This window comes from Eleginops maclovinus, chromosome 16 (genome assembly GCF_036324505.1).
Source record: "Eleginops maclovinus isolate JMC-PN-2008 ecotype Puerto Natales chromosome 16, JC_Emac_rtc_rv5, whole genome shotgun sequence".
In the NCBI taxonomy this organism is placed as follows: Eukaryota; Metazoa; Chordata; class Actinopteri; order Perciformes; family Eleginopidae; genus Eleginops; species Eleginops maclovinus.
Genome location: NC_086364.1, coordinates 22,493,201 through 22,516,950, shown reverse-complemented (window position 1 = coordinate 22,516,950; position 23,750 = coordinate 22,493,201). Strand labels below are relative to the sequence as shown.

General features: G+C 41.3%; 1 protein-coding gene across 2 annotated transcripts; it reads right to left on the bottom strand.

The window, feature by feature from the left end:
• Nucleotides 1-1,666: 1,666 nt before the first annotated feature.
• On the bottom strand, nucleotides 1,667-18,358 carry ldlra (low density lipoprotein receptor a). Of its 2 annotated transcripts, XM_063903571.1 has the most exons (18): nucleotides 18,141-18,358; nucleotides 13,668-13,793; nucleotides 13,439-13,561; nucleotides 12,441-12,821; nucleotides 12,045-12,167; nucleotides 11,838-11,960; nucleotides 11,611-11,730; nucleotides 10,463-10,588; nucleotides 9,085-9,256; nucleotides 8,785-9,012; nucleotides 7,433-7,551; nucleotides 7,198-7,337; nucleotides 6,149-6,290; nucleotides 5,392-5,529; nucleotides 4,974-5,312; nucleotides 4,223-4,303; nucleotides 3,962-4,125; nucleotides 1,667-3,866 (listed from the first exon to the last, which is right to left on the bottom strand). In XM_063903571.1, the coding sequence occupies exons 1-18, from the start codon at nucleotides 18,223-18,225 to the stop codon at nucleotides 3,810-3,812; spliced, it is 2,787 nt and encodes a 928-aa protein (XP_063759641.1). In that variant the 5' UTR covers nucleotides 18,226-18,358; the 3' UTR covers nucleotides 1,667-3,809. The 2 variants fall into 2 exon arrangements, with proteins under 2 accessions (XP_063759641.1, XP_063759640.1); XM_063903570.1 differs by having other exon boundaries at nucleotides 11,838-12,167.
• Between the last annotated feature and the right edge of the window lie 5,392 nt (nucleotides 18,359-23,750).

Genomic DNA, 23,750 nt, shown 5'->3' with positions numbered 1-23,750 from the left:
CTTTGCACCTGGCTTGCCTGTTGGTGGGTTTGACCGCGGAGAAGCTGTTTGCTATCCTCTCTCCTCGGACGGCTGTTATTGTGGCTTATACTCCTATAGCTACTATGGATTTAGAGGAAAAAGGATCACATTATTCATTAAAGCTATGGCAACACGAATGTCAAAGTATTTTAATTTGACATGACCTGTCCAGATAATAACTTTGAACTCTAAATGTTTGAAAGTGTACATTTTTGCGCAAAGACTATGTTTAGTAGAAAAATGCTACAGCAAGTTTAAAGGTAATTCACCAAATAGTGAGGAGCATTTCTTAATGTACTCAGACTATATGTTCAGAAGTTATCCACTTTATTAAAGACACATCGTTAAGTATTTAATTTTATTAGCAAATGAACACAATGACAGAGTGATTTCCCTCGTGTAAGTTTCCCTTTCTGGGTTCACACTGTGTGGGAGAATTTCTAAGAAACAGAGTGGTTTTTCCTTTCCCTGTGACGACCTGACTTTCTAGGAAGGAGGTTTCAGTTTCCTAAAAACACAACCCCCCTTTAAAAAAAAAAGGAGCGAGAGAAAAACCAGCCCCCTAACTTGTGTGCATACCAGAGCTGCTAAATGAAAACAGTGGAACATGCTGCTGTACATGGTTCATAACCTTCCTCTGCCACATACCTAAAGGAGAACCACGCATAATAACATGTAATACAGGAAAGAAGGTCACATGATGTACAAATTATTCAGGAAAGAAAATACTTGGTAACATTTCTTTGTACGTTTTCACTTAGCATGAGTTTTACCAAATTCAAATGAATGAAACTTAAAACTTACACGTCATAATATTTAAAGCATTGATTCCCAGGGGTTAACGCGGGTAAGGCTGAAGAAAAGCAATTGTGATTTATTTAAAACATAAAGACTATTGACATAATCGTTGTGTTGAGGATGAAAACACATAACCAAATTGCTAACTGTTTCTGCTGTTGATTTTTTTCCATGGCTAGCTGCTTATTCTTCAATTCTTACTTTTAGCAGGCTCATTTTTCTAACTACAACTGTTTGTTAGCTTTAGCTTTAGATTACAACAACAACAACTGTATGTTTGTTTGTTAGCTTTAGCTTTTGTGTTTATTTGTTAGCTTTAGCTTTTGTGTTTATTTGTTAGCTTTAGATTACGTGTTTATTTGTTAGCTTTAGCGTACGTGTTTATTTGTTAGCTTTAGATTACGTGTTTATTTGTTAGCTTTAGATTACTACAACAACTGTTTGTTTGTTAGCTTTAGCTTACGTGTTTGTTTGTTAGCTTTAGCGTACGTGTTTATTTGTTAGCTTTAGATAACTACAACAACTGTTATCGTTACTCCTAGCTAACAATTTCAAATGTTTATTGTTTCATTTAGCTAAATGTACAACTGTTGTTAGCTTTAGCTCTTTAAGCTATCTATTTAAAGTCTTGATGTGTTAGCTTAAACTATTTATTAGATTTAGCTAGGCTGTTCACAAAGCAAACTAGTGTTCACGGCATAGGCTGTTTACTTATGGTGAATTTACCAAAGATCAAGCATAACACTGATTTTCGATGCTAAAACTAAAGCATTCGGTTGAAATGGTTAGCTTAAAGTAACATAAACAGTTAGCTAAGAGCACTCTTCACTAAATAAACAGACCGTAGTGATTCTATAATAAATAGAAGCATTTATTTATGTACAGCACATTTTTTAAGTTGACATCAAAATCCAAAACACTGACATTTTTACCAAAAAAACCATAAAGAACACATATTTACATTTATGAACAATATATGTACATGCTTAATCTTCGCTGATAGTCAGTGGATGTAAAATGACATTTAGTTCACCAGCACTAACGGATGTTTGTACCTTAAGGCCTCACAATGGTCATTAACCCACCTCCCTCACACAAGTCACTGTAAACACATTGATTTCATACATATCCACTGAGGTCACTAGCACCAATATGAACATGTGAGCATATTATTTCATTAAAAAAGGCACACATTTGTCAGTGATACAAGTACAGGAGCTCAAACACCTGGTGAGGATGTTTTTAACACCATCTCATGGCTTTTTTTTCCAGGAATGTTCAAGGAAAGGTGAAGTTCATGTCCTGAGGGAGGATATAAACATACATGTGCCATGGTCCAGAGCATTGGCCCCACTGGTAACACGTGGTTTCATCAAAGTCTTACGGTCTCTACGTTATGCAACGATCCTCCCGAGAGGGGCATGGGGAAGGAGCTGATCCCCAATCAGAAGCTGAAAACGGTTCTGAGAAACTCCGGGAACACATGGCAGCTGCGGAAGAACATTTTTGTTTTGACCATATGTCGACATTTGAAGGCATCGCGGCCCACAGTAGGCAATAAATCAAGGCACAGTGCTTTCTCTTTGAGGTTCACTACAGCAGTGTCTTTAGGTCCCTCTGGATGGTGTTTTTGCTCCACTACCGAGTAATTCATAACAACACACGATACATCATTGAGACTTATTGAGGTCACACTGGTTAAAGTGGCACATGTAGAATTCTTCCTTTTATGTACCTCTGGTGTTTTTTCAGATTTGTTCTCGTGTCCAATGACCAATGAGGAAAATATAAACGCCTTCTTGAAAGACAGTTAGATGAGAAGATTGTCTTTCATGTCTTTCCGTTACTTACGTGATTAGCTTAGTTTAGCCTAGCATAAAGACTGGAAACAGGGCTAGCATGGCTCTGTAATGCATATTATTTTTTAGCGTTAACACAAAAACGGTGAGTTCTTCGCCTCTAAAAGCAATAGTTCAATATTTTGGGAAACACACTTATTTGCCTCCTCGTTGAGAGTCAGAGGAGAAGATTGATACCACTCACATATATGTTTCTTAAACATGTGGATGGAGCCTGCAGTTGGTTAGCTTAGCTTAGCAAAAAGACTAAACGGTTAGCCTTGCTGTGTCCTATGGTAATACAACCTCCCAAACCGAGTCTATGAAGCTAAATAATAACCTCGATTATTTATTCTGTACAAAAATCATCTTTCAAAGAGTGTGTGTAGACTAGGGTGACCAGATTTGAGGTGGCGAAAAAGAGGACACTTGCGATTGTTGGGGGGGGAAGTCTAAGTACAGTAGACTTCTGTGCAAAGCGCCATTCAATTTAAGTACACGCTTAATGGTCCCATGAAAAACTGTGAAAACCGGACGTTTTCATGAATTTATAAAACCCCCCCGGACAGGACATAAAAAGAGGACATGTCCGGGCAAAAGAGGACGTCTGGTCACCCTAGTGTAGACTGCAATTCTCACCAGGTTAACTCTTTCCCCGTGCTTCCAGTCTTTGAGCTAAGCTAAGCTAACAGTCTGCTCGTGCTAGCCTGGTATTTACCACAAAGGCACAAAACTGGGCAAAATAAATCAATTGAGTTTTGATAATAGTCCATGAAGTAAGAAAAGTAATTGTGTGAATTCTACCTAAAACTAGTTGCATTAAATGAGCTCAAAACAAGACACGATGTGGCTTTTAGCGACAAGGTTCCTCGGTTATATCCAACCATCATAAGCATCCCAGTTTGGAAACTGAGTGAAAAATATCTAGACTGAGAATTCATAATCTGCTGGTTTGGTATGATAGTATCAGGCATAGATTGTCAACCTTGAAAGAAATGTGCAACCTCAAAATAAGTTTCACCCTGTTTTGTTGGCACTTAAGAGTGCTTGTGAGGATATAGTGGTTTTAAGACTGGCTTTAAATTCCATATCTTTGTGCCATGTCAGGTAAAAATACACAAGAACGTCACAGCTCTTCTTTCCAAACATTTTTCAGTTTTCTGTGAAGGTTGGATTGTCCGCCTCTTCATCCAGGCTCACGGCTTGTCTCTGATGAGACAGAGAACAAACAAGATGTCAGATTCAGCAAACAAAATGCACTAAATTCACACAGGTCGGGCTGTTCCCTGACCAACTACACTTACTTTTGGGTAGGAATAACCGTCAATACTGTTGCTCCTCCAAATGTGCACTTGGTCCTCTGTGGTTTTCTGGTAGACGGGGTTGTCAAAGTGAATTGTGTTGGTGTTTTTCAGCCTGTAGTTCCTCCATAGTAGCACGCCGGCGATAGCCACCAGACAGATGAGCGCTACAAGAGGCAGACATTGGGAGACAGATTAGAGACGATGCATGACGGTGTTTTCTATGAAGGAACCGCCTTTGCAGATGCTTCCAAAGCAACTCACCCAGAGGTAGTGCAATATACACAGCTAGCGGGGTGGTGGAGGCAGTGTTGGGGATAGCAGCGGCAAATCCATGTTGGATATCTGAAGAAACACAAGATAAGAAGTTAATGGAACATGGAGCTGACCAGCACCCGGGGGAGGAATTCCTGTCATCCATGTTGATTATTTAGCTTAAAAACAACAGACAGGACGACGATATAAACAATGAGTTCATCAAGGCATGTAGATTTAAGTTTAATACCTTATTAATCCCAAACTGGGAAATGTTTGTGTTGCAGCAGCATAATACAATAAAAGGCAAAGAAAAGAACTAGAAATAAAAACAATGCTAAAGTGTAGACATCTCAAAGAAGAAATACAACTCAAAAGGATAATTTAAATGAAATAAAGATTGAAAAGAATAAATACAAATAGACCGGCGTTACAAAGTACCATTAAGTACCATGAATAGACTTGTGCATAACACAAAAATGAGGTCTAAGCTCCATACGCAAATCATTTCCTTTATGCCTATGATGTCTTGTTGGCGTAGATGAGAGCGGCTGGTGATGGTTTATCTATTCAGCCTATAGTTTACTGTATCCTCGACCGTTTTCCCGTTCAAAGTCCGGCTAATATCAACTAACGGAAACACTGAACCCAAGCTAAGGACAATGTTCTCAAACCCTAGAAAAACGGTCAACAGGAATGAAAAGTGCTTTACACAAATTGACCTCTAAAAATACACAAATTCAGCCGTTATGGTACCTACCTGGAGAGGTGACTGGAGCCCCTGTGGTGGTCTGGGGAATTTTAGGGTTCACCGGCTTGGGTGAGGGGGTCCTTGGTTCAGGGGTGGTGGTCCTGACTGGAGGTTTGGTGGTTCGTGGCACTGGCCGGGCTGCAGTGGTGGTGATTATGGCCTCCGTGGTGGTACGGACTTGCGGTTTAGGGGTGGTACGAACCAGGGGCTTAGGGGTGGTTTGGACCAGGGGCTTGGGTGTGGTTTGGACCACGGGCTTGGGTGTGGTGCTGGCTGGCACTGGAGGTTGATGAGGAGGGTCTGTCGCTGGAACCTGAGGCTGCACGGGAGCTTCGGGTGTTGGCACGGCTGGTGAAGAACAAGGAATGAGAGTCAAAAACTGAAGGAAATATTCCATTTGGAAGACATGTTCTTGATATTTACATACCAGGTACACAGGTCCTCATATCCCGGGCTAGCATCATGTTGTCTGGACACACACATGTGTATTTGGGGGGGTGTCTGCCTACTTGAGGAGCTGCCAGGCACATGTATTCACAGCCAGATACCTGGCACCAATCCCTGCCTGCAAGAAAACGAGGATGACATTTTATTTAGCTTCTTATGCATCGAAGACACTTTGATATTTTAACCTTAACTAATGTTTATATAAATGTTTTGCACATTTATCTTTAATTGCATTTTTATTTAACTTCATATTTGATACTAATGTTTTAATCTCCTTCAATATTTGAATGTATATTTGATCTTGTGTTTATATTATATTATTTCATTCAAATGTTTGCACTTCTTGCCTAATATTAATATTTTATTTATAATTTTCTTCATCTTTTATATTTTATTCTAAACTAATGTCTATACATATTTTGTACATTTATCTTTTGCATTTTCATTTATTTTATCCTGAAATGGAGCAACTGTCACAAAAATGTCCCGATACATAACATAATTTGAGTCTAATTAATATCTTTGTGTTCTGAGCGGTAGGTTAATCTATACCAATACATATTAATACTGGTTACATGTTAAGGGCTGGGACAAATAAATGACACAAGTGCTCCAAGGTTTCAGGGTGGAGGCATAAAATACTAGGAACATTTCCTGCTTTTTAATGTAGTGCTTTTATAAAAATAAAGGTGGCTCATGATTTGTTATTCAAATTGAAAGCCCGTCACGTCTCTTACCAGTAGGCTGTTTGAGGTTGTGGTACAGAATGATGTCTTCTGGGGATATGAGGTGCTCTGCCACGGCTGTGATGTCCTCACCCGTCAGCCTGTTGGCGCTGAGGATGGCATTGTTGCTGACGTCTGTCCAGAACACCCTTTCCTAGAAGCACAGACACAAAAGATCAATTATTTAAGTGACTGGGGACAGACCAGTGACAGTGAGGAATACTAAATACCCTACTGGTGATTGTCTGAAGCTTCTATGTGTGGAGGTTGCTTAGGTCATGGTTTTGCATCTGGTATATTATTTAGGACAGGTTACAAGGCAGTGTTTAAGTCTGTAGTGGACCAGGTAGGACGCATGTAGGATGTAAATGAACTGTCGAGACGCCGTTATTTACTTTCAATAGAACCATTTTGGCAATTAGATATTCTGGCTTTTACTTCGCTATTGGCAAGACGACTTCTCACTGGAAAGGCTCAATGTCTTTTCTAAAAATGGAGAAAATGAAATATTCTTTAAGAGGCAACCCTTCTTAACCCTCTTCCATTTTTGTCTTCTGATTAACAGACCCCCCCCCGTCCGTCCGTCCGTCCGTCCTCTTTATTATCCTTTTTTTTTGGTCTTTGTACTGTTTTAGTATTATTCTTTATTATTTTAGTTATGATTTATTTGTTGTATTGTTCTGTTAGTCGGTACATCACTCTTTTACATCTGGTCTGCTGTAGTTATGAAGGTGGTTGAAATATTGTACGCCTTCAAGTGAAGATCAACCATGTATGGCTTGTCAATTGGTGTACAATAGTAGAGTGTAAGCTTTGAACTGTTTGTAACTGTGGTTCCTATCGATGTACCAAATGTCTTTTCTACGTGTCTATTAAAAAAAATAAACCCATTTTGAAGTTTCACCTGACTCCTAAAATGTCCTTGGAGACTAAGACCCAGGAACTTGGTGCTTTGTTCAAACGGCCAACATACGACTGTTTACACGTGTAGTGGGGGGCCATGTTTAACTGCCGGCTCTGGGTTTATGTGTAACCGAGTTTATCAGGCGGTAAACACCCACCTCAAACACAGTGAGGCCCAGAGGGTGAGCCAGCTTGTCCTCGTCGATGATGAGGGTGCGTCGACTGCCGCCCTGCATGTCGATACTGGAGAGGGTGTGCAGCTTGGAGTCCACCCAGTACAGCCGCTGGTTCAACAGGTCTGGGGAAGAAGTGGTGGGGGTCAATAGGTCAGATCTGTGGTATTGACGTGGATGAACGACTGGAAACTTGAGAGACGTGAAGGCTGGAGTTTACCGATTGTGATTCCATTCGGCCACACGATGTTGTCCGTGACCAGAGCGGTGCGGTCTCCTCCGTTGAGACCTCCCTTCTCGATCTTAGCGGGATTACCCCAGTCAGTCCAGTAAAGGAAGCTGGGAGGACACAGATTTGTGGTTAAATAAACGTTTTAATTCAGTCTGTACAGAAAGGCAGCCTGATCTCACAGAAATACGTGAAATGACTTTAATTTCTTAATATTGGCTGCTAAAACTAAACTAAAGTCATTAAAGAAATGTATATTATCTAAGTTTTTATTATTTAAACCAAATGTTAGGTATATAGCTCGTCAAAATACTGTGTAAATTCAATTGTATCGTTATATCTGACACTGTTCTTGTCCTCACCTGCGCAGTAATCATTTAATAACTACTTTTGAGTGATTTTAAATTTGGACGTAAGATGAGTCTTACTTATTTTAACATAAATCATGATTTGTACTTCCCTTATCCTTCCTTTATGTCTATACTGTCAATGTATTTATTCTATTGGCCTAGAAAACATACAAAAAACATCAAGATAATATTCATAAAAACCCCAACTGGACAGAATCCATATATCATACTTGTATTTAGATTGAGATTAAAGCAACGATCAATAAAGCCATTTCAAACAAACAACACTTACCAGTCGTTTTGCCTAAAGCCATTTAACACATATTCTAGATTAAGCAAGTTTTTATACCGAATGTAAAATAATTTATGCCCAACATTAGCCGCCTTTAGCTTAGCGGTGGTGACGTGAAGTCATGTGACCGTGCTGCCAACATTAGCCGCCTTTAGCTCGTGTGACGTGAAGTCATGTGACCGTGCTGTAGTTCCTTTATAGCCCAACATTAGCCGCCTTTAGCTTAGCGGTGGTGACGTGAAGTCATGTGACCGTGCTGTAGTTCCTTTATAGCCCAACATTAGCCTCCTTTAGCTTAGCGGTGGTGACGTGAAGTCATGTGACCGTGCTGTAGTTCCTTTTTTAGCCCAACATTAGCCGCCTTTAGCTTAGCGGTGGTGACGTGAAGTCATGTGACCGTGCTGTAGTTCCTTTATAGCCCAACATTAGCCTCCTTTAGCTTAGCGGTGGAGACGTGAAGTCATGTGACCGTGCTGTAGTTCCTTTATAGCTCAACATTAGCCGCCTTTAGCTTAGCGGTGGGTAATAAAAATAGTTATTTTAACCCAAACCCTGGGTTAAAATTTCCTAATGCTAACCAAATAGTTTTTTTCCTAAACATTTATAACCACCAAGTAAACGGTACACTGGGTCAAGACGCTGCTTTAATTTACCGTTTTTTTGTGAGACCACATTGGATTTAGTCACTCCGTTGGACTTACTTGTTGTGGGGGTCGACCACAATGGCGCGGGGTTTGGATAAGTCTCGACGGAACAGAGTTTTCCGGCGGCTCCCGTCGGCAGTGGCGACGGAGATGGTGCTGCGGATGCTGTCGGTCCAGTACAGGTTCCCGTGGATCCAGTCGAAAGCGAGTCCTTCGGGTGCATCCATGTCGCTGCCGATCACTACGCTGTGCTGAGTCAGGTCATCGGCCGAGTCCATCTGAGCTCTGGGAATGAAAATGGTGTCAAACTGACGTAAAGATTACACACTAATGATGCTTCTTGATTCTGGCGCTCACCTGTAGATCTTCTTCTGGGAGATGTCGGACCAGTAGATGTCTGTGGCGGCCATGTTCATGTCGAGAGCCACGGCGTTCTTCAGACGGGGGATCACTCGGGTGTACTCACTTTTATCCAACGCCATCTTTCTCACTTCATGACGGTTGGTGAAGAACAGGTAGGCGATTGTTCCTACAGATCAGGGAGGAGAAGAGATTTTATGGTTGTTTTTAAACTTATTTAGATTAAATTTTGATAGCTTAAAGATTTCTTTACTTTTCTTCTGTGATAGCAATACATGTTCAACTTTAAAGAGCTTTAATGGTCCGACCAAATGTTGAATATTATAAATGGACAGATGTCTGATAGAGTTTATGGCATCTTATCAACGTTTGTAACCTATCCTTAAATCCAGATATGAATTAGCATTTTTGCACTTCCAGTTCCCTTTACTCAAGACCACTGGGTTTTTGTTAGAAACCGTAAACCAGTTTGCTTTTCCCAGAACCTTAAGAGGTTTTCACATTTAGTGGTACGACGTTGTGTTCACACCTACTTAATTTCAAAGCTTTTAAGTGTCTTAAATACAGACGGATTCCAAGTGACTAAATTAGCCTCCTTTAGCTTAGCGGTTAGCTTAATGTGAAGTCATGTGACCGTGCTGTAGTTTCTTTATAGCTGAAGTATCATTATGTATTTGTTTGTATACAAAGTGAGAGGAATTCAAATGTTTATCCCCCTCTTTCTAACAAGTATCCAAATTAAAAACAAGTGAGAAACCTCTTCTAACCCGAACCCTAAAAATACATTTAAGAAGGCTACTCATCATGTGTTAAGGTGCCGTAGAATGGAAAACTGTATTCACCTTGGCATAGTTGAATAAGGAGAGTTCTGTACATTAAACTGACATACCGTGAACCTCAAACACCATTGTTTCCTCCTTCACGTGCAAATCATGAGTATGCATATCACAGCGGGAAAACGGGCGAATTACAACAGTCCCTGTGTGTGACGTCACACACGGTAGTCCAGCCCCAACATCTGCATACACCCGCCCACGTTCAAGCCCAGCCAATAACAACAACAACCTGCAGAGCACAGCCAACTCTGAGGCAGCCATGAGTCGCTCCTTGTAAACCAGCCAATCAGAGCAGAGCTCGTCATAATTATTTAAATGAGCCCCAAATAAGGCAATTCAGCTCGTTTCATTCTAGGACCAAATCATAGGGTTGTAAATGGGTCTGTAAAACCACAGCTGGACATTTTTTGGATCAACCAAAGTTATATACCTTCTTTGTAGACATCAGAGAACAATTTAGAATACCAGATAGATGCTTTCTGTGGCACCTTTAAACACCTGACTGTTATACAATAATGTAGAATACAGCTGATATTTACCGATGGCCTTGCAGGCTTTGGTTGCTGGGTCCACCTGGTACCCCTCCTCACACTGACATTTAAAGCTGCCCATCAGGTTGATGCAGATCTGGCTGCAGGTGTCCGGGTTGACACACTCGTCGATGTCTAATTCAAGGAAGACGGGACACATTGAATGAAGAACACACACATGGTGAAACAAAACATTGTTCTGAGTCATCATTCCTGAGAGACCCTCTTGTCCTGGGAGCACAGACGGTTATGGAAAAGATTGCGTCAGAGAAAGCAGATTGCAACACTGTTTTGGTAATCTGTTCCCAAAAGAGTGGTGCATGAATGAGCATTTCAAGGTTTTCAGGATGTGTTTATGGTTAGATGCCTGGAATGAGGTCTGTGGTTAACTCAAGCTGAAAAGTTTCTTGTCTTACGACATAAATGCGTCAGTAAATACCCAGCTGGTAAATCTCTGAAGCTTCAATAACTAATGAACAAGGCGGTTGTTTACAGTTTTCTAAATGAGATCATTACACGCAATCACGCGCAACATTAGCCACCTTTAGCTTAGCGGTGGAGACGTGAAGTCATGTGACCGTGCTGTAGTTCCTTTATAGCCCAACATTAGCCGCCTTTAGCTTAGCGGTGGTGACCTGAAGTCATGAGATCGTGCTGTAGTTCCTTTATAGCCCAACATTAGCCACCTTTAGCTTAGCGTTGGTGACCTGAAGTCATGTGGCCGTGCTGTAGTTCCTTTATAGCCCAACATTAGCCACCTTTAGCTTAGCGGTGGTGACGTGAAGTCATGTGACCGTGCTGTAGTTCCTTTATAGCCCAACATTAGCCACCTTTAGCTTAGCGGTGGTGACGTGAAGTCATGTGACCGTGCTGTAGTTCCTTTATAGCCCAACATTAGCCTCCTTTAGCTTAGCGGTGGTGACCTGAAGTCATGTGACCGTGCTGTAGTTCCTTTATAGCCCAACATTAGCCACCTTTAGCTTAGCGGTGGTGACGTGAAGTCATGTGACCGTGCTGTAGTTCCTTTATAGCCCAACATTAGCCTCCTTTAGCTTAGCGGTGGAGGCGTGAAGTCATGTGACCGTGCTGTAGTTCCTTTATAGCCCAACATTAGCCTCCTTTAGCTTAGCGAAGTTTAGCTGCGGGATGATTTTTACCTTCACAGCGTTTTGTGTCCACCAGGTGATATCCAGTAGGACACAGACACTCGAAGCCGATCTTCAGGTCGTTGCAAATATGCGAGCAGCCGCCGTTGTTGTAAAGGCATTCGTTGGAGCCTGCAGTGAGGAGAAGAAAGGTTAACCATCTTTCTTTTCTGTGGATTAGCATTCTCTACGTAAGAGTAGTAATTAAGCAGTTATGGATGACAGGCGTCTGTACTCACCACATTCCCTCACAGGCTCATCTGTCCAGTCCCTGCAATCACGCTTCCTGTCACACACCTTCTCCATGCTTATGCATTCCCCACTGCGGCACTTGAACCTGGTCGGACCATCGCAGTGGGTTGCTGTGATGTAAAAAATACAGTTATAGATGGAAAAACACTTCATATGGGTTGCTGCTAGGATCCAGGATGAGAAGAGATTCGTACCGTTGACACAACTGAGTTCATCACTCCTGTCCATGCAGTCGTACAGATGGTTGCACTGGCGGCTGCCGTGGATGCATGTACCATCGCCGCACTCAAACTCATCGGGACGGCAGGTGGTGCGTGCTAGAGGAGGGATGCATTAAAGAGGACTTTAAACAAATGATGAAGCCTGTGATGTTAACAGCTTTTCCTGGACGATGGTACTTTTATGGACAATATCAAAGTCAGCTAAATGATGATGATGGGTGTATCTATATATTCAGGACCGGTTCTAGCCCATTGGCTGCCCTAGGCGATATTGAGATTCCTGTCCAAATGTAGTACAATAAGTCATTGAAGCCATCATTCTGACAGCCTATTACAGACTATTAAACAATCATTTCCAACAACCCTCACCACATCCTGCTTCATCGGACCGATCGAGGCAGTCTGCACCTCCATCGCACTTCCAGCTGCCGTGGATGCACTCCCCGCTGCCGCAGTGGAACTCCAGGGCTGAACACTGATGACCTGCAGGGGTGACCGGGGTCTTCGCGCCGCAGTTCTGGGGCCACTCGTCGGAGCTGTCGGAGCAGTCGATGTCGCCGTCGCAGGCCCACAGGCGGGGCACGCAGACGGTGTTGTTGCACTGGAAGGACGCCGGGCTGCAGGTGACCGGCGGGCAGGAGGCCTCGTCGCTGCCGTCGTCGCAGTCCGCCTCGTCGTCGCACACGAAGGAGGACGACACGCACTGACCGCTCCCGCAGCGAAACTCCGTGTTCGTGCACAGCTTGGGTGCTAAAAGAGAAGAGACATTTGATATAAGGAAGTCTTCCCAGCTAATAACAGAAGAGTGGTGTAAAGTCCTTAAACATGGGAATGAGTTAGCAGTTTTTTTGTGTGTTTTTGCCTGAAATAAGATCTGTGGTTAACACAAGCTGTATAGAGTTTAATATATTTTGCACTACGACTTTAAATACGTCAGTAAATACCCCACTGGTTAATTTAAAAAAGGATGTTGCTAACAAGTGAATGAGACGACTACATTTCGTCACGCCCAACATTAGAAAACTTCAATGGAGAAATCTCATTGGCTTTTTGGTGAGGGACTCCGGAAGATGCTAACTTCATTGTTGGCCAATAAAAATGTCATCCCTTAGCAACTGCACAACTTTAACTTCCACTTTTTCAGCAAACCAATGATTTCCTGAGTTAGTGTCAATAAAGTACTTCTAATTTTATCTCAAACGGGGCAATTAGAGTAATTTAGGACCAGAAACTCTTTAGATCAGGGAGGAAAGAAGAAGAAGCTGTGGTTTCTGAGAGCGATACAAGAAGATAAATCACATTGATGGTAGAAACAGTCGGACAGATGTGAGGTCTTCTTCTTTCACCCTGTAGTTAACGCCTCTTACCACAGCTCTCCTCATCAGCTCCATTCTCACAGTCAGCTTTCCCGTCACAGTGCCAGGTTCCCGGTATGCACTGGTTAAGGCGACCCGTGCAGCTGAACTCTGTCGGCTTGCAGGTTTTGGTCACTAAAGTCACAACACAGAGATCAGTGTGAGCTATAAAATCATCCCACTGAGGGATGCAAAGGGACTGTATGTCTAAACGTCCATTCTGATGTTTTGTGATACTCACTGCAGGTAGCAGGAAGTTCATCAGTGCCGTCTCCACAGTCGTCCGTGCCGTCACACACCCATCTAGCCGTTATGCATTTACCGTTCCCGCACTGGAACTGATTGGGTCCACATGTTGTCAATGGATCTACCGGAAGACAGAGAAATGAGCGCACAGTTCAACCAAGGCTTATTGTTTGAGTTGCCATTCATCAGGGAAGACTCCCCGGGTTAGGATAATCATTCTGCAGAATTCTGTTATTTAAAACCCAAGGAAGGAGGATTTGTATATCTGTGAATTATCTCGTGGTACATCGGCTTCATTAGGAACACTTCGCATGAGCCAAAACACGGATGAATGGAAGTGAAAGGAAGCGTAGTTTCACCACAAAACAATATCAGATCCTCAGTTTAACACACTCAAACTTTGGCTAACCCAAAATAAAAAGTAGTTCTTTGTTCTTTCCTTCATAATTTGGGAAACACAGATGTGGCTGACCATGAAAAAAAACCCATAGGATATTAGTTCGACAAGCTCTTAAAGAGGAATACTAAAATGACCATTTACTGTAAACATCTATAACTCCTCCAGGGAATTCATGATTCATCTCGCCTTCAACATTTCGGAAGTTGTGTTTAACAACAAAACAAATGCAAAACAACGACAAAGCACAGCGAATCCATAGAAAGCTGTTCTTGAATGACTCCAAAAACGGACAGAATTCCTGATGAATGGAAGTCAATGGAACCTGCATTTCCTTACAAAACAATATCTAAACATCTGTTGTGAACATGTCTTGAATCACAGCTAATGCTAAGAAATTCACCGTGTTTTTTCCCATTTATTTCGGACTTTTCTGCATTTTTTGTTACATTTTGCTGACGATTCTTCCTTTTAAGTTAAATTTCCAATGCAGGACCTTTACTTGTAACAGAGTCTTTTAAAGTTGTGCTATCAGTACTTTTACTTCATCTAAATACTCCTTCCACCTCTGCTGTTGCATGACACACACATGATCAAACACACACGTGCCTGTAGGTTCTTGTTTAACCAGGGCGGACGAATGGTTGAACTGGGAGTCAAACAGGGACACTCTCTGAATGTAAACCCGCATTTATCAGCCCTTTATCAGGCAGCTGCTGATACGGCGGGTGCATAACAGAAATCTGCTCTGTTTGATTCCTGCTGGCAGAAATTCACCTCATTCGATACGAGTGTAAACACTACCTCCCATCTTTAATGGACCCGATGAGGCCGCTGAACCAGAAGGAGTAATCGGATTGTACATCAGGGAAACAGCACCTCATGAAAGGGTACTAAAGGCCATTCCTCCCTCCGGCCCCGGGGCCTCAAAACCCAGTACGGCCACCTGTTGCTGAAAAATGGGGCGCAGTAGGAAGCGTTTACAAGTGGAGCATTTAGCAGCTTAGTCATTAGCCTCCATCATATACTCTGAGGCAGTCAGTGCAGGATCAGCTTTTTTACTCTATTAAGTATTCATGTTTCATATGTTTCCATAGGCTGCAGTCCTACGAATGGAAGGAGAACAGATAAATGATGCATTGCTATGAATGGCTGACAGCACAATAAATCATAATAACTGTTTGCTGTGAAGTGAAACATCTGCTGCCTTCGGTCATGGCCGACGCTCCAGACAAAAACAAAGAGAGGCTTTCTCGCTGCTTCTGTAGGAGGACATGCTTTCATCCGCGGGGGGCGGACTGCAGGGGGAAATTACTCACGTAGTGTTTCAGTGGACTAAAGTTTCTCTGGTTACTTCATTGATCTTTCTCCTGCTAATATTAGTCTTTATTCATCTCATGTGTAGCGGCTGTTAACCTGCTGCTCAGACAAACACATTTCCCAATTGGGGATCAGTAAAGTACATCTAATTGAATCCACTCTACTTTATTGTACATTTAAGGTACTTTAAGAAGCCTTTAAACTCCAATTTTAAGGGAAATGTTGTACTTTTACTTAGACTTACACATAACAACACAAGAGTTTATAAAATATGATTTAATCAAAATGTATTATAGAGAACAGCTCATACAAGAGTTACTCAAGGCTAATAATCAACTGTTAAAAGATGATTAGCGTTTATTCTATTTTGAATCATTTAGATTGTTTGTGTTTTTTTATTTATTTATTATTTTATTTGCATTTTTTAACACTTTTACTAAATGAGTTGTACCTACTTACTTTACTTAAGTAGTCTCTCAAGTGCAGGATTCTAGTTTTCCAATGTGGTAAAAGTGTTTCTACTCAAGTAAGGGATCTGAATACCTCCTCCTCCCTCTGTAGTATTGTTTTGTTAGTATTCAAATGACTCCCAAAATGATATCAGTAGCAGTGAGGAAATTAAATCCAGCCATCATATCTTTATGAGTCAGCGTATAAGGGTGTATTATTGCATCATAAAGATAGTCAAGAGTTAGAAGTTGGTAAACCGGCTCTAATCTAGAGGATATCCGTGTGGGTAAGTATTATTATAGATGGTATAAAACTAAGGTTCAACTCAGGTCGATTTCTATCTTTCCTGCAATGGTGGATTCTTCCCTCTTCAGATCAGGTCCTTTTCCCTGAAGCCGATGACACATCACCCAAACACTGCAGGTTATTTACTCAACGGGCTCAGCAGGTTCTGTCCTTGAACAACAAAATGGGCCGCATGTCAGCGCCATCGATCGAGAACAAATCCATGCTGGGCAAACCGCAAATGGGCTCATGTTTGTTGCGGCTCAAGCTTTTCATTGATTGCCCATGAGGTGAGCAGAAAGAGCGACAGGAGGCCGAAATACTGAGGATCTTTCTCCAGTTTCTCAAATCATTAAGCCAGAAAGTTGACCCCAAGTGAGATGAAAGGAATACTTTCCTCCAAAATGCATTTGTGTATGAATCATGTTGAATTTTCAGAGAATAACTTGCCTCCACAGAGTTCAACGATCAATCAATCAACATTATTTTCTCCATTTAAGCCATTTTGTGCAGTGATGGTAACAGACTCTATCTCAAAAGCACCACTTTGTAATTTCTAGCCTAAAAAAATGCACAACAAAAACAGTTAAAGGTGATATGATTGAAGGAATACTTCACCTCCAAAATGCATTTCTATATCCATCAACTTGAACTGGTAAAGAAAACTTTGATACTCTCACTTCTGCGACGTTCGGGGAATGAATCGTCTATCCGGGTCACTACTTCACATGCATTTTAACCAAATATTTAAAACCTTGCACATAAACAGGATCATTGTCTGCAAAGGCAAGCTACTTTGAAGTGTATTCAATCTTACATTTTAGTGGTGGGAAGACTGGATGATGAGTCTTTGATAACACTGTATTTATATCAGTTTCAGTAAGATTCAGTGATCAGATTTTTTGATGATTTCCTGGTAAAAAAAAAAACAGCCCTAACTTAAAATAACTTCAATTCATCAAGAGTTTTGTCCATTTTGAGACTCTTACTTCAACTTGGAGGTAAGTAAGAAAAACTACCATAATTGAAGGTTACCCAAGGTGAGTAACTTATATGCAAATGATCATTTAGAAGTGGCTGAAACATTCCTAAAAACCATATCACACACTCTTCCTCTCTGCCCAAACATGTGTGGGAGGTGACCGTTTCCCAACATTCTGGAGGACACGTTTCATTGCCACACATGTCTGTGAGAAAAAATGTCATAGGTGACATCTACCAGTTGCAACATGTCTCCCCCCCCCCCCCCCCCCCCCCCACACACACACACCGTTTCCCAGAAGCGACACACTGGGAACAGGTCTGACCGAGGCTCCACATCAAACCAGAGCTCAAGGAATGCTGCAGACAGAGAGTGTTTGTGTTGGAGGATGAGTTGGAGGGCTTCCCTTCATTTCAACAGTATAGGGCGTTTCAGGACACACACGAGGGGAGGCTGCACATTGCATCATGTATAGGGCTATACAGTGAGTCCAGGAGGGATGAGTTGTCCTCTACACTGATTTATATGCAAGTGGCGCCAATTTCCCTCATTATGAATGGCTGCGAATTCTGGGTTTTATTTTCAGAATCCTGCTTGTCATTTTTTTACACATTCACCTCCTCAAAGCTCATTGGCTGCACAACGCGTCAATGAAACCACACATGCGGCTCCATTCAAAAACAGCCAAGGATTTAAACATATAATAAGCCATAGAAAAAGCTTCACAAATGGAGGATTTTCGCGGTTGATTTACGCGTAAATATGAGTGAAAGCGTCATTGTGAGCGCGCATGGATTTGACCTACATTCTGGGAATAATTGCGCCCTCCCCCCATCACCTTGCATCCGGTGCTGTCAGAGGAGTGGGCAATTTAAACACACACGGACTCAAATTCTTTTTAAACCATCATTCAAAAACACATTTCTACCAAAGCAACAACAATCTGAGGCACAGGGAGATTTTTATACGGATTTTACGCAGATGCCAAGTCAAAGATAGAGCTAATTAAGACCAAAAAATGAAGGAAAACTTACTTGTATGAACGAGGCTGAAGAGAAAGAATAACAAAGATGCGTGAAACGGCAGTCCCATGTTTTTCAGGCGCACTGGAAGATGCATGCACTGTAATGTGACTTATATTCTACTTATACAAACTGTCAGAAATGTGATTAAACCAGAGTTTTTTTAGAGGCTGAATTGCAGAGATGCTCAGAGGAAGGATGCCCTGCACACTGTACTGTTTGACAACAACATCAGACCCATTTCAATGTGGTCCAGGGTGGGTGGGACCGAGAGGGGGCCCCTCGGTAGAGGGAGGGCGGGACCTGGTGAGTGGTGTGATTTCTGAGGCAAACAGCAGCAACAATTGGGAGGAGGAGCTCCGTGTGGATGGATTTACTACGAGTTAACCCTTTCAGAGAGGGAGGAGAGACTGTTTGTATACATCAGGTAGATTTCATTCCCTGACAGGGGCGTACACAGGGCTTCTGGGTCTGAAATGTGGGGGCCATAAGGTCAAGTTTAGGGAGGGGGGAAGAATTTGAAGTAAAGACAGAGATTTACAATAAAACAGCTTTTTTTAAACGTAGAGGACCAGACCCTTATTCAACCCTCAGCAGCAAAACTCCTCACACCAGCATTAATATCATGGTTATAATACACATTTATTTTTGACTGAATTAAAAATACAAAACAGATGAAACAACGAGAGAAACAGTGGACGTAAATATCTTTCCTGGAGGCAAAAAATAAATACAGCTGAAATATGAATATCCTCACAGCCTCAAGTATATAATCCAGAGGCTCTTGAATCATTTATTTTCTTATTGTAATTAATTACGTTTTCTCATCAAAACACCAGAGGCAATTAAAGAGATCCATACCCATTTCTTGTGATAAGAATAGCAATCATTAAACAGATAACAGGGAGTTGGCTAAAAGAAATGAACTTAATGAACTCAGTATGGGAGAATCGAGTGAATGGATCTATGGTGTAATGAAGATTTATAGTATTAATATTGCATCCATTCTTTTATTAGAATTATTATCATTAGATCTCAGATTTGTCAACTTATTTATGTTCCTTTATTTTGTTATGTCTGCTTTGTGAATAATTTAATAAATGCAAATAAAAAAAGACAAAATTCTCACTAAACTAAAATGTATTTGTATTATTATTATTATTATTTTATTATTATTTATTCAAAGGTGTATACAGATAGCACAGTTTAGGCTATATAACAAACAGGAACATTAAAGCTTATTTGATGCACAAAGGACATTAGTTAATATCACTACTCGTTTATTAAATTATGACGACATCTTTTTTAGCAATAGTTTGACTTTTTCCTCCAAAACATTACAACATTTCCCCTCATGATAAGCCAGTTATAATCTAGAACCCCCCCCCCCATCCCACCCACCCCACCTCCCAAAAGTAAATAAGATGTTCCAGATCAACGTGTTTGAAGTCCAAACGATTCTACCTACGACGTTCAATATTGAAATAAAACCAGGTCAGCAGGCGCTGTTATAACAGAGTTTTTATGGAGAAATTAGATCAGTAACTTATTCTATGATCATCACCTGCACTTCCTTTACATCATTTCTTCAGTCCTCCTAAGTCCTCAAGGTGTATTGATGGGTAACACTTTCTAAAACAATACTACAGCAGCCCATAAAGTCATTAGCTCTTATCTCCACATCACGCGCCTACTTCCACAACAGAGGCTCTCATAATAAAAACATGTTATTTAAGGTCCAAAGTCTCAGTCGACTGGGTCCATACCATAGTTTACAATGAGATGTACCTCAGAGGGGCAGATAAAGTACAGGCAAGGAGATAAAACTTCAGAACAACAACCTTGAACCAGAGCATCGTATAGTTCAGGAATACTCTGGGATTGGAAATTAATAATCCACGTGTTTGTTTTGTGCTTCATGGAAGAGAGGGGCAGGAACATTTAGAAAACAAGCAGCACCATAGGGGGAATATCAAAGGGGTCTCAGTGACAAGGTAATACGTTGACCCTGTTCCTATCGAAGGAAGGGTTATGCGTTGAGATAACATGCACCAACTGTGGATAATCTGCTTTCCCCAGGTCTATTATATCACGTGTGGCCTTCAGTTACTCAAACCTGCACCAAAATGAATGTAAATGTCACACACGTGAGCACGAGAAGACAGAAAAGATATTGTCAGTGACTTGCTTTCTGAAGATCTGCCTCCCATAGGCTGCATATTGGAATTCAAGGATCAAGGCCAAGGCTGTCACACTGCTGCCAGAGATAAAATGTGAAGGGGGAGCAGCCATATGGAAGGAATAGAGACAGAGTGCATGTGATATAGATTTAAAACATCCAGATTCTTTACGTGCTGAAACATCAACTACAGAACTACTTATTCTGCACTTCAGCCAATCAAGAAACTAATTTAAACCACTCTGGAAATGACGTCGTTACGGAGGCTAACCTGTTAGCATCGACCTGGCTCCCTGGACAAAGTTTTCCATTAAAATCTGGATTTCTGCAGAACATATTGATCTCGTTTGTAAGAGATAATCTTTACAAATGAACGCCGTTAGCATGAGTAGCATAACATCGCCACAAAGGAAAAAGCAAGCCTCAATCGATTGCATTTACATGGCGCTTTTCCACTCTTTGCCACCACTCAAAGCCCTTTCACATATACTGTACATCCATCAATATAGAGGCAGAGGAGGCCATACATTCACACACAGTTGGCTATCAGGAGCAACTTGATGCATCCATATTGACTGAAGGACTGGGGACCAAATCTACCGATTGATGGACCAAGTTATTCCTGCTTTAACTCCAGAAAATGATTTACAAATGTCTCCCAGCTCTGAACTTTCCCTCTGAAATGTAAGTATGACAAAAAGGGAATACCCAAGTAAGACCCTCCATAGTACAAGTACACACCTCCCACAAAGGAGTCCATCAACACAATTACATGTCACATTAATGAACACCAGAGCCACGACCTGTACCGTACGCATTTTTCTGTCCAATGGGGGCCTTTCTCCGAGGGTGAACCCACTCACCTCTCACCCCACCGTACCGCACATTGTGATGCATTTAATAAGAAGTGACATGGAATTTCAGGCCTCCGCTAAAACTGGGGGACCGACTGTGAAACGTTTCCTGAACTGCACCGGGGGTTAACGTAAAAAGACGATGACAGAATGAATACCACTTAACAAAAAACAGTTAGCTGTCTTTATGGCCCACGATCAGTCTATATAATCAGGCTCTGTCAATTTTCCACTTACAGGGGAAAACAAAAAGGCAAGAGACACGACTATTCATACTGGGGAAAATGGTTTAAATATGGAAGTGAATGGTCATAGCTTTCATATTTGAATTTCATTTGTTTTTTAATTATCAGTATACTTGAATGAGAATACAACTGTCCCACTAAAAATCAGCTGATCTAGGTAAAACTAGGCCTCCTCCACCGACTGTCTCCCTGCTGTATCTAAGTAAAATATATAAAGTCCAGTCAAGGGGCGCAGTGTTGGTCCAATCAGGAGTGTGTCCTTCAGTCCTCCTCGCTGCCACTGGCCGAACGCATTACACTTATTATCCAACAGAAGAACATTTAAAAGTGCAAATAAATAAGAATAAAGGCTGTTTTTAGACTCCTAAAGGGAGAAAGGACACAGCGTTTACACTCCAGTATTCCTTGAAAGAGAATGAGTCAATAGAAACAAGAGGGCATATAAGGAGAGGTTCCTCTATATTTCACCAGAGGCTCAAACACGCCCCTCTGTTATTATATACAAGCTCAGCCTCCTGAGCTTCTGTAAACACTTTCTAGTTCTTCCAGTATTCGGATGCCTTTCTCTGATTCGCCTGACTCAATAAACACTCTGTTGGCTGCAACGGATTGTCTGTCTTCTCCTTTAGGTCATTCAGGTTCTTCCAGGTGCAGCTGAGCATGGATTTTGGCTCGGGAATAGCCGGACCGGGTGGGGGGTGGGAGTGTTTTCTGTCCAATTAGAGTGAAGAGAGTTTAGTTCCTGGGGTAGGATGAGGATAAAGAAAGATTCCTGGTTTACATTAAATATTTCAGACAGTTACAAGCTTTTAACTATGTTTTCTACCACATAACATACATTAGTAATTACCCCACTTCTTAATTCCTGAAGCTTTTATGTGTTTTAAAAAAAAGTGGTTGCTAATTGAGACGACTAAAAGTCCTCAAGCCACCTTTAGCTTAGCGGTGGTGACATAAGGCCATGCAACAAGGATGTAGTTCATTGGAAGTCTAAGATTACCTCTGGCAATTGCTTTGACATGTATTACAGTGGTTTTAATATGTGGAATTTATCCTGCTTATTTCCTGCAATATCTCAAAATCAATTGAAAATTCCCATCAGCTTTTGTCAAGGGAGTCTTTGCGGTGCTAACTTCAGCCTACAGAACCACGTCATCCCTGCACTACTGTATTTTGTCTGATGGAAAAGTAAGGCTGCTCAGAGCATAGACTAATTCTTGGCTTCGTCCCCTTGGCCCTGGAAAAGAAGCGAAGACTGACACTGTTTGGAAACGGGACGATCGAATTATAACCTTGTTAGATTTCAATCACTTTCTTGACAGGTCAGGTTTATTCCAGACGTATCAAAGACAACCTGTGACACACGAGGCGCCTGTGTAAAATCTTAGGTTAACAACCCATCTAAATAGAGGATATTTATAGTGGCAACCGCAAGTGAATCTTGAAATAAGGACAGCCACAACTGTACAAACATACATTCACACAGAAACATGAGTCTGCTGGGGAAATCATGCTGGCTGATCCTCTGAAACTCCTCAGAAATCACCCACACTGCAAATTCATAGCAAATATATCCCGCCATGTTTATTCAGGTGCTGAAAAAAATCACTAAAGGGAAAGGAGGATTTGTGTCGGGGTCAAGGAGTAACCTCTGAGGAGTAAAACAGGGTTGTTGAGAAAATAAGATCAGAAGACCAGGAAGTAGAGCTTCCTCTGGGGGTGCTTCTGCTGTGACCATGCAGAGTCTGTGATAAATATTTAGGAGTACCTCCAGCAGTGTGTATGTTTTTATTAAAAATAAATACAAGAAAAGCATTCTGCACATGTATCTCCTTAACGCTGTGGTTGAGAATGGATTCAAACTAGTTAGCAAGCAAGCAGATCTATCCAGACCCTTAGAGTAGTAAGCTAATGGTTGATATAGTTAGCTGAACAGTTGAAATGGTTAAAGTAATGGATAAACATTTGAAAAAAAGGCTAAAAGGATGACTTCCATTGTTAAATAGCTGCAATTAATAGATACATGCTTGGAATAGTTAGCATATTTGAATAGCTCAAATAATTAGCTCAAAGAAGCTAACAGATAAATGGTTGAAAAGATAAAGTTAGCTAAAAGTTATGGATGAAAATTAGAACTAGTTAGCTATAAGTACTAAACAGAGCAAATATATTCAAGTTATAACTAAACGTTTAAAAGAAAGAGGCAAAAAGTAGAGGCTTTGTGAGCTAGCTGCAAGTAACAGATTAGCTTATTTGAATAGCTCAAAGAGTTAGCTAAAAGACGCTAATCAATAAATGGTTGAATAAGATAACGTTAGCTTAAAGTAGTCAACAGTTCAAACTG

Excerpts from the sequence above, each read along its gene's own strand:
- ldlra (XM_063903570.1), bottom strand. The coding sequence starts at position 18,225 with ATGCATCTTCCAGTGCGCCTGAAAAACATGGGACTGCCGTTTCACGCA. Across the intron at positions 13,562-13,667 it reads TGAACTTCCTGCTACCTGCA|TGACCAAAACCTGCAAGCCG; the intron begins GTGAGTATCACA and ends TTGTGACTTTAG. Across the intron at positions 4,304-4,973 it reads GGCTCCAGTCACCTCTCCAG|ATATCCAACATGGATTTGCC; the intron begins GTAGGTACCATA and ends GTGTTTCTTCAG.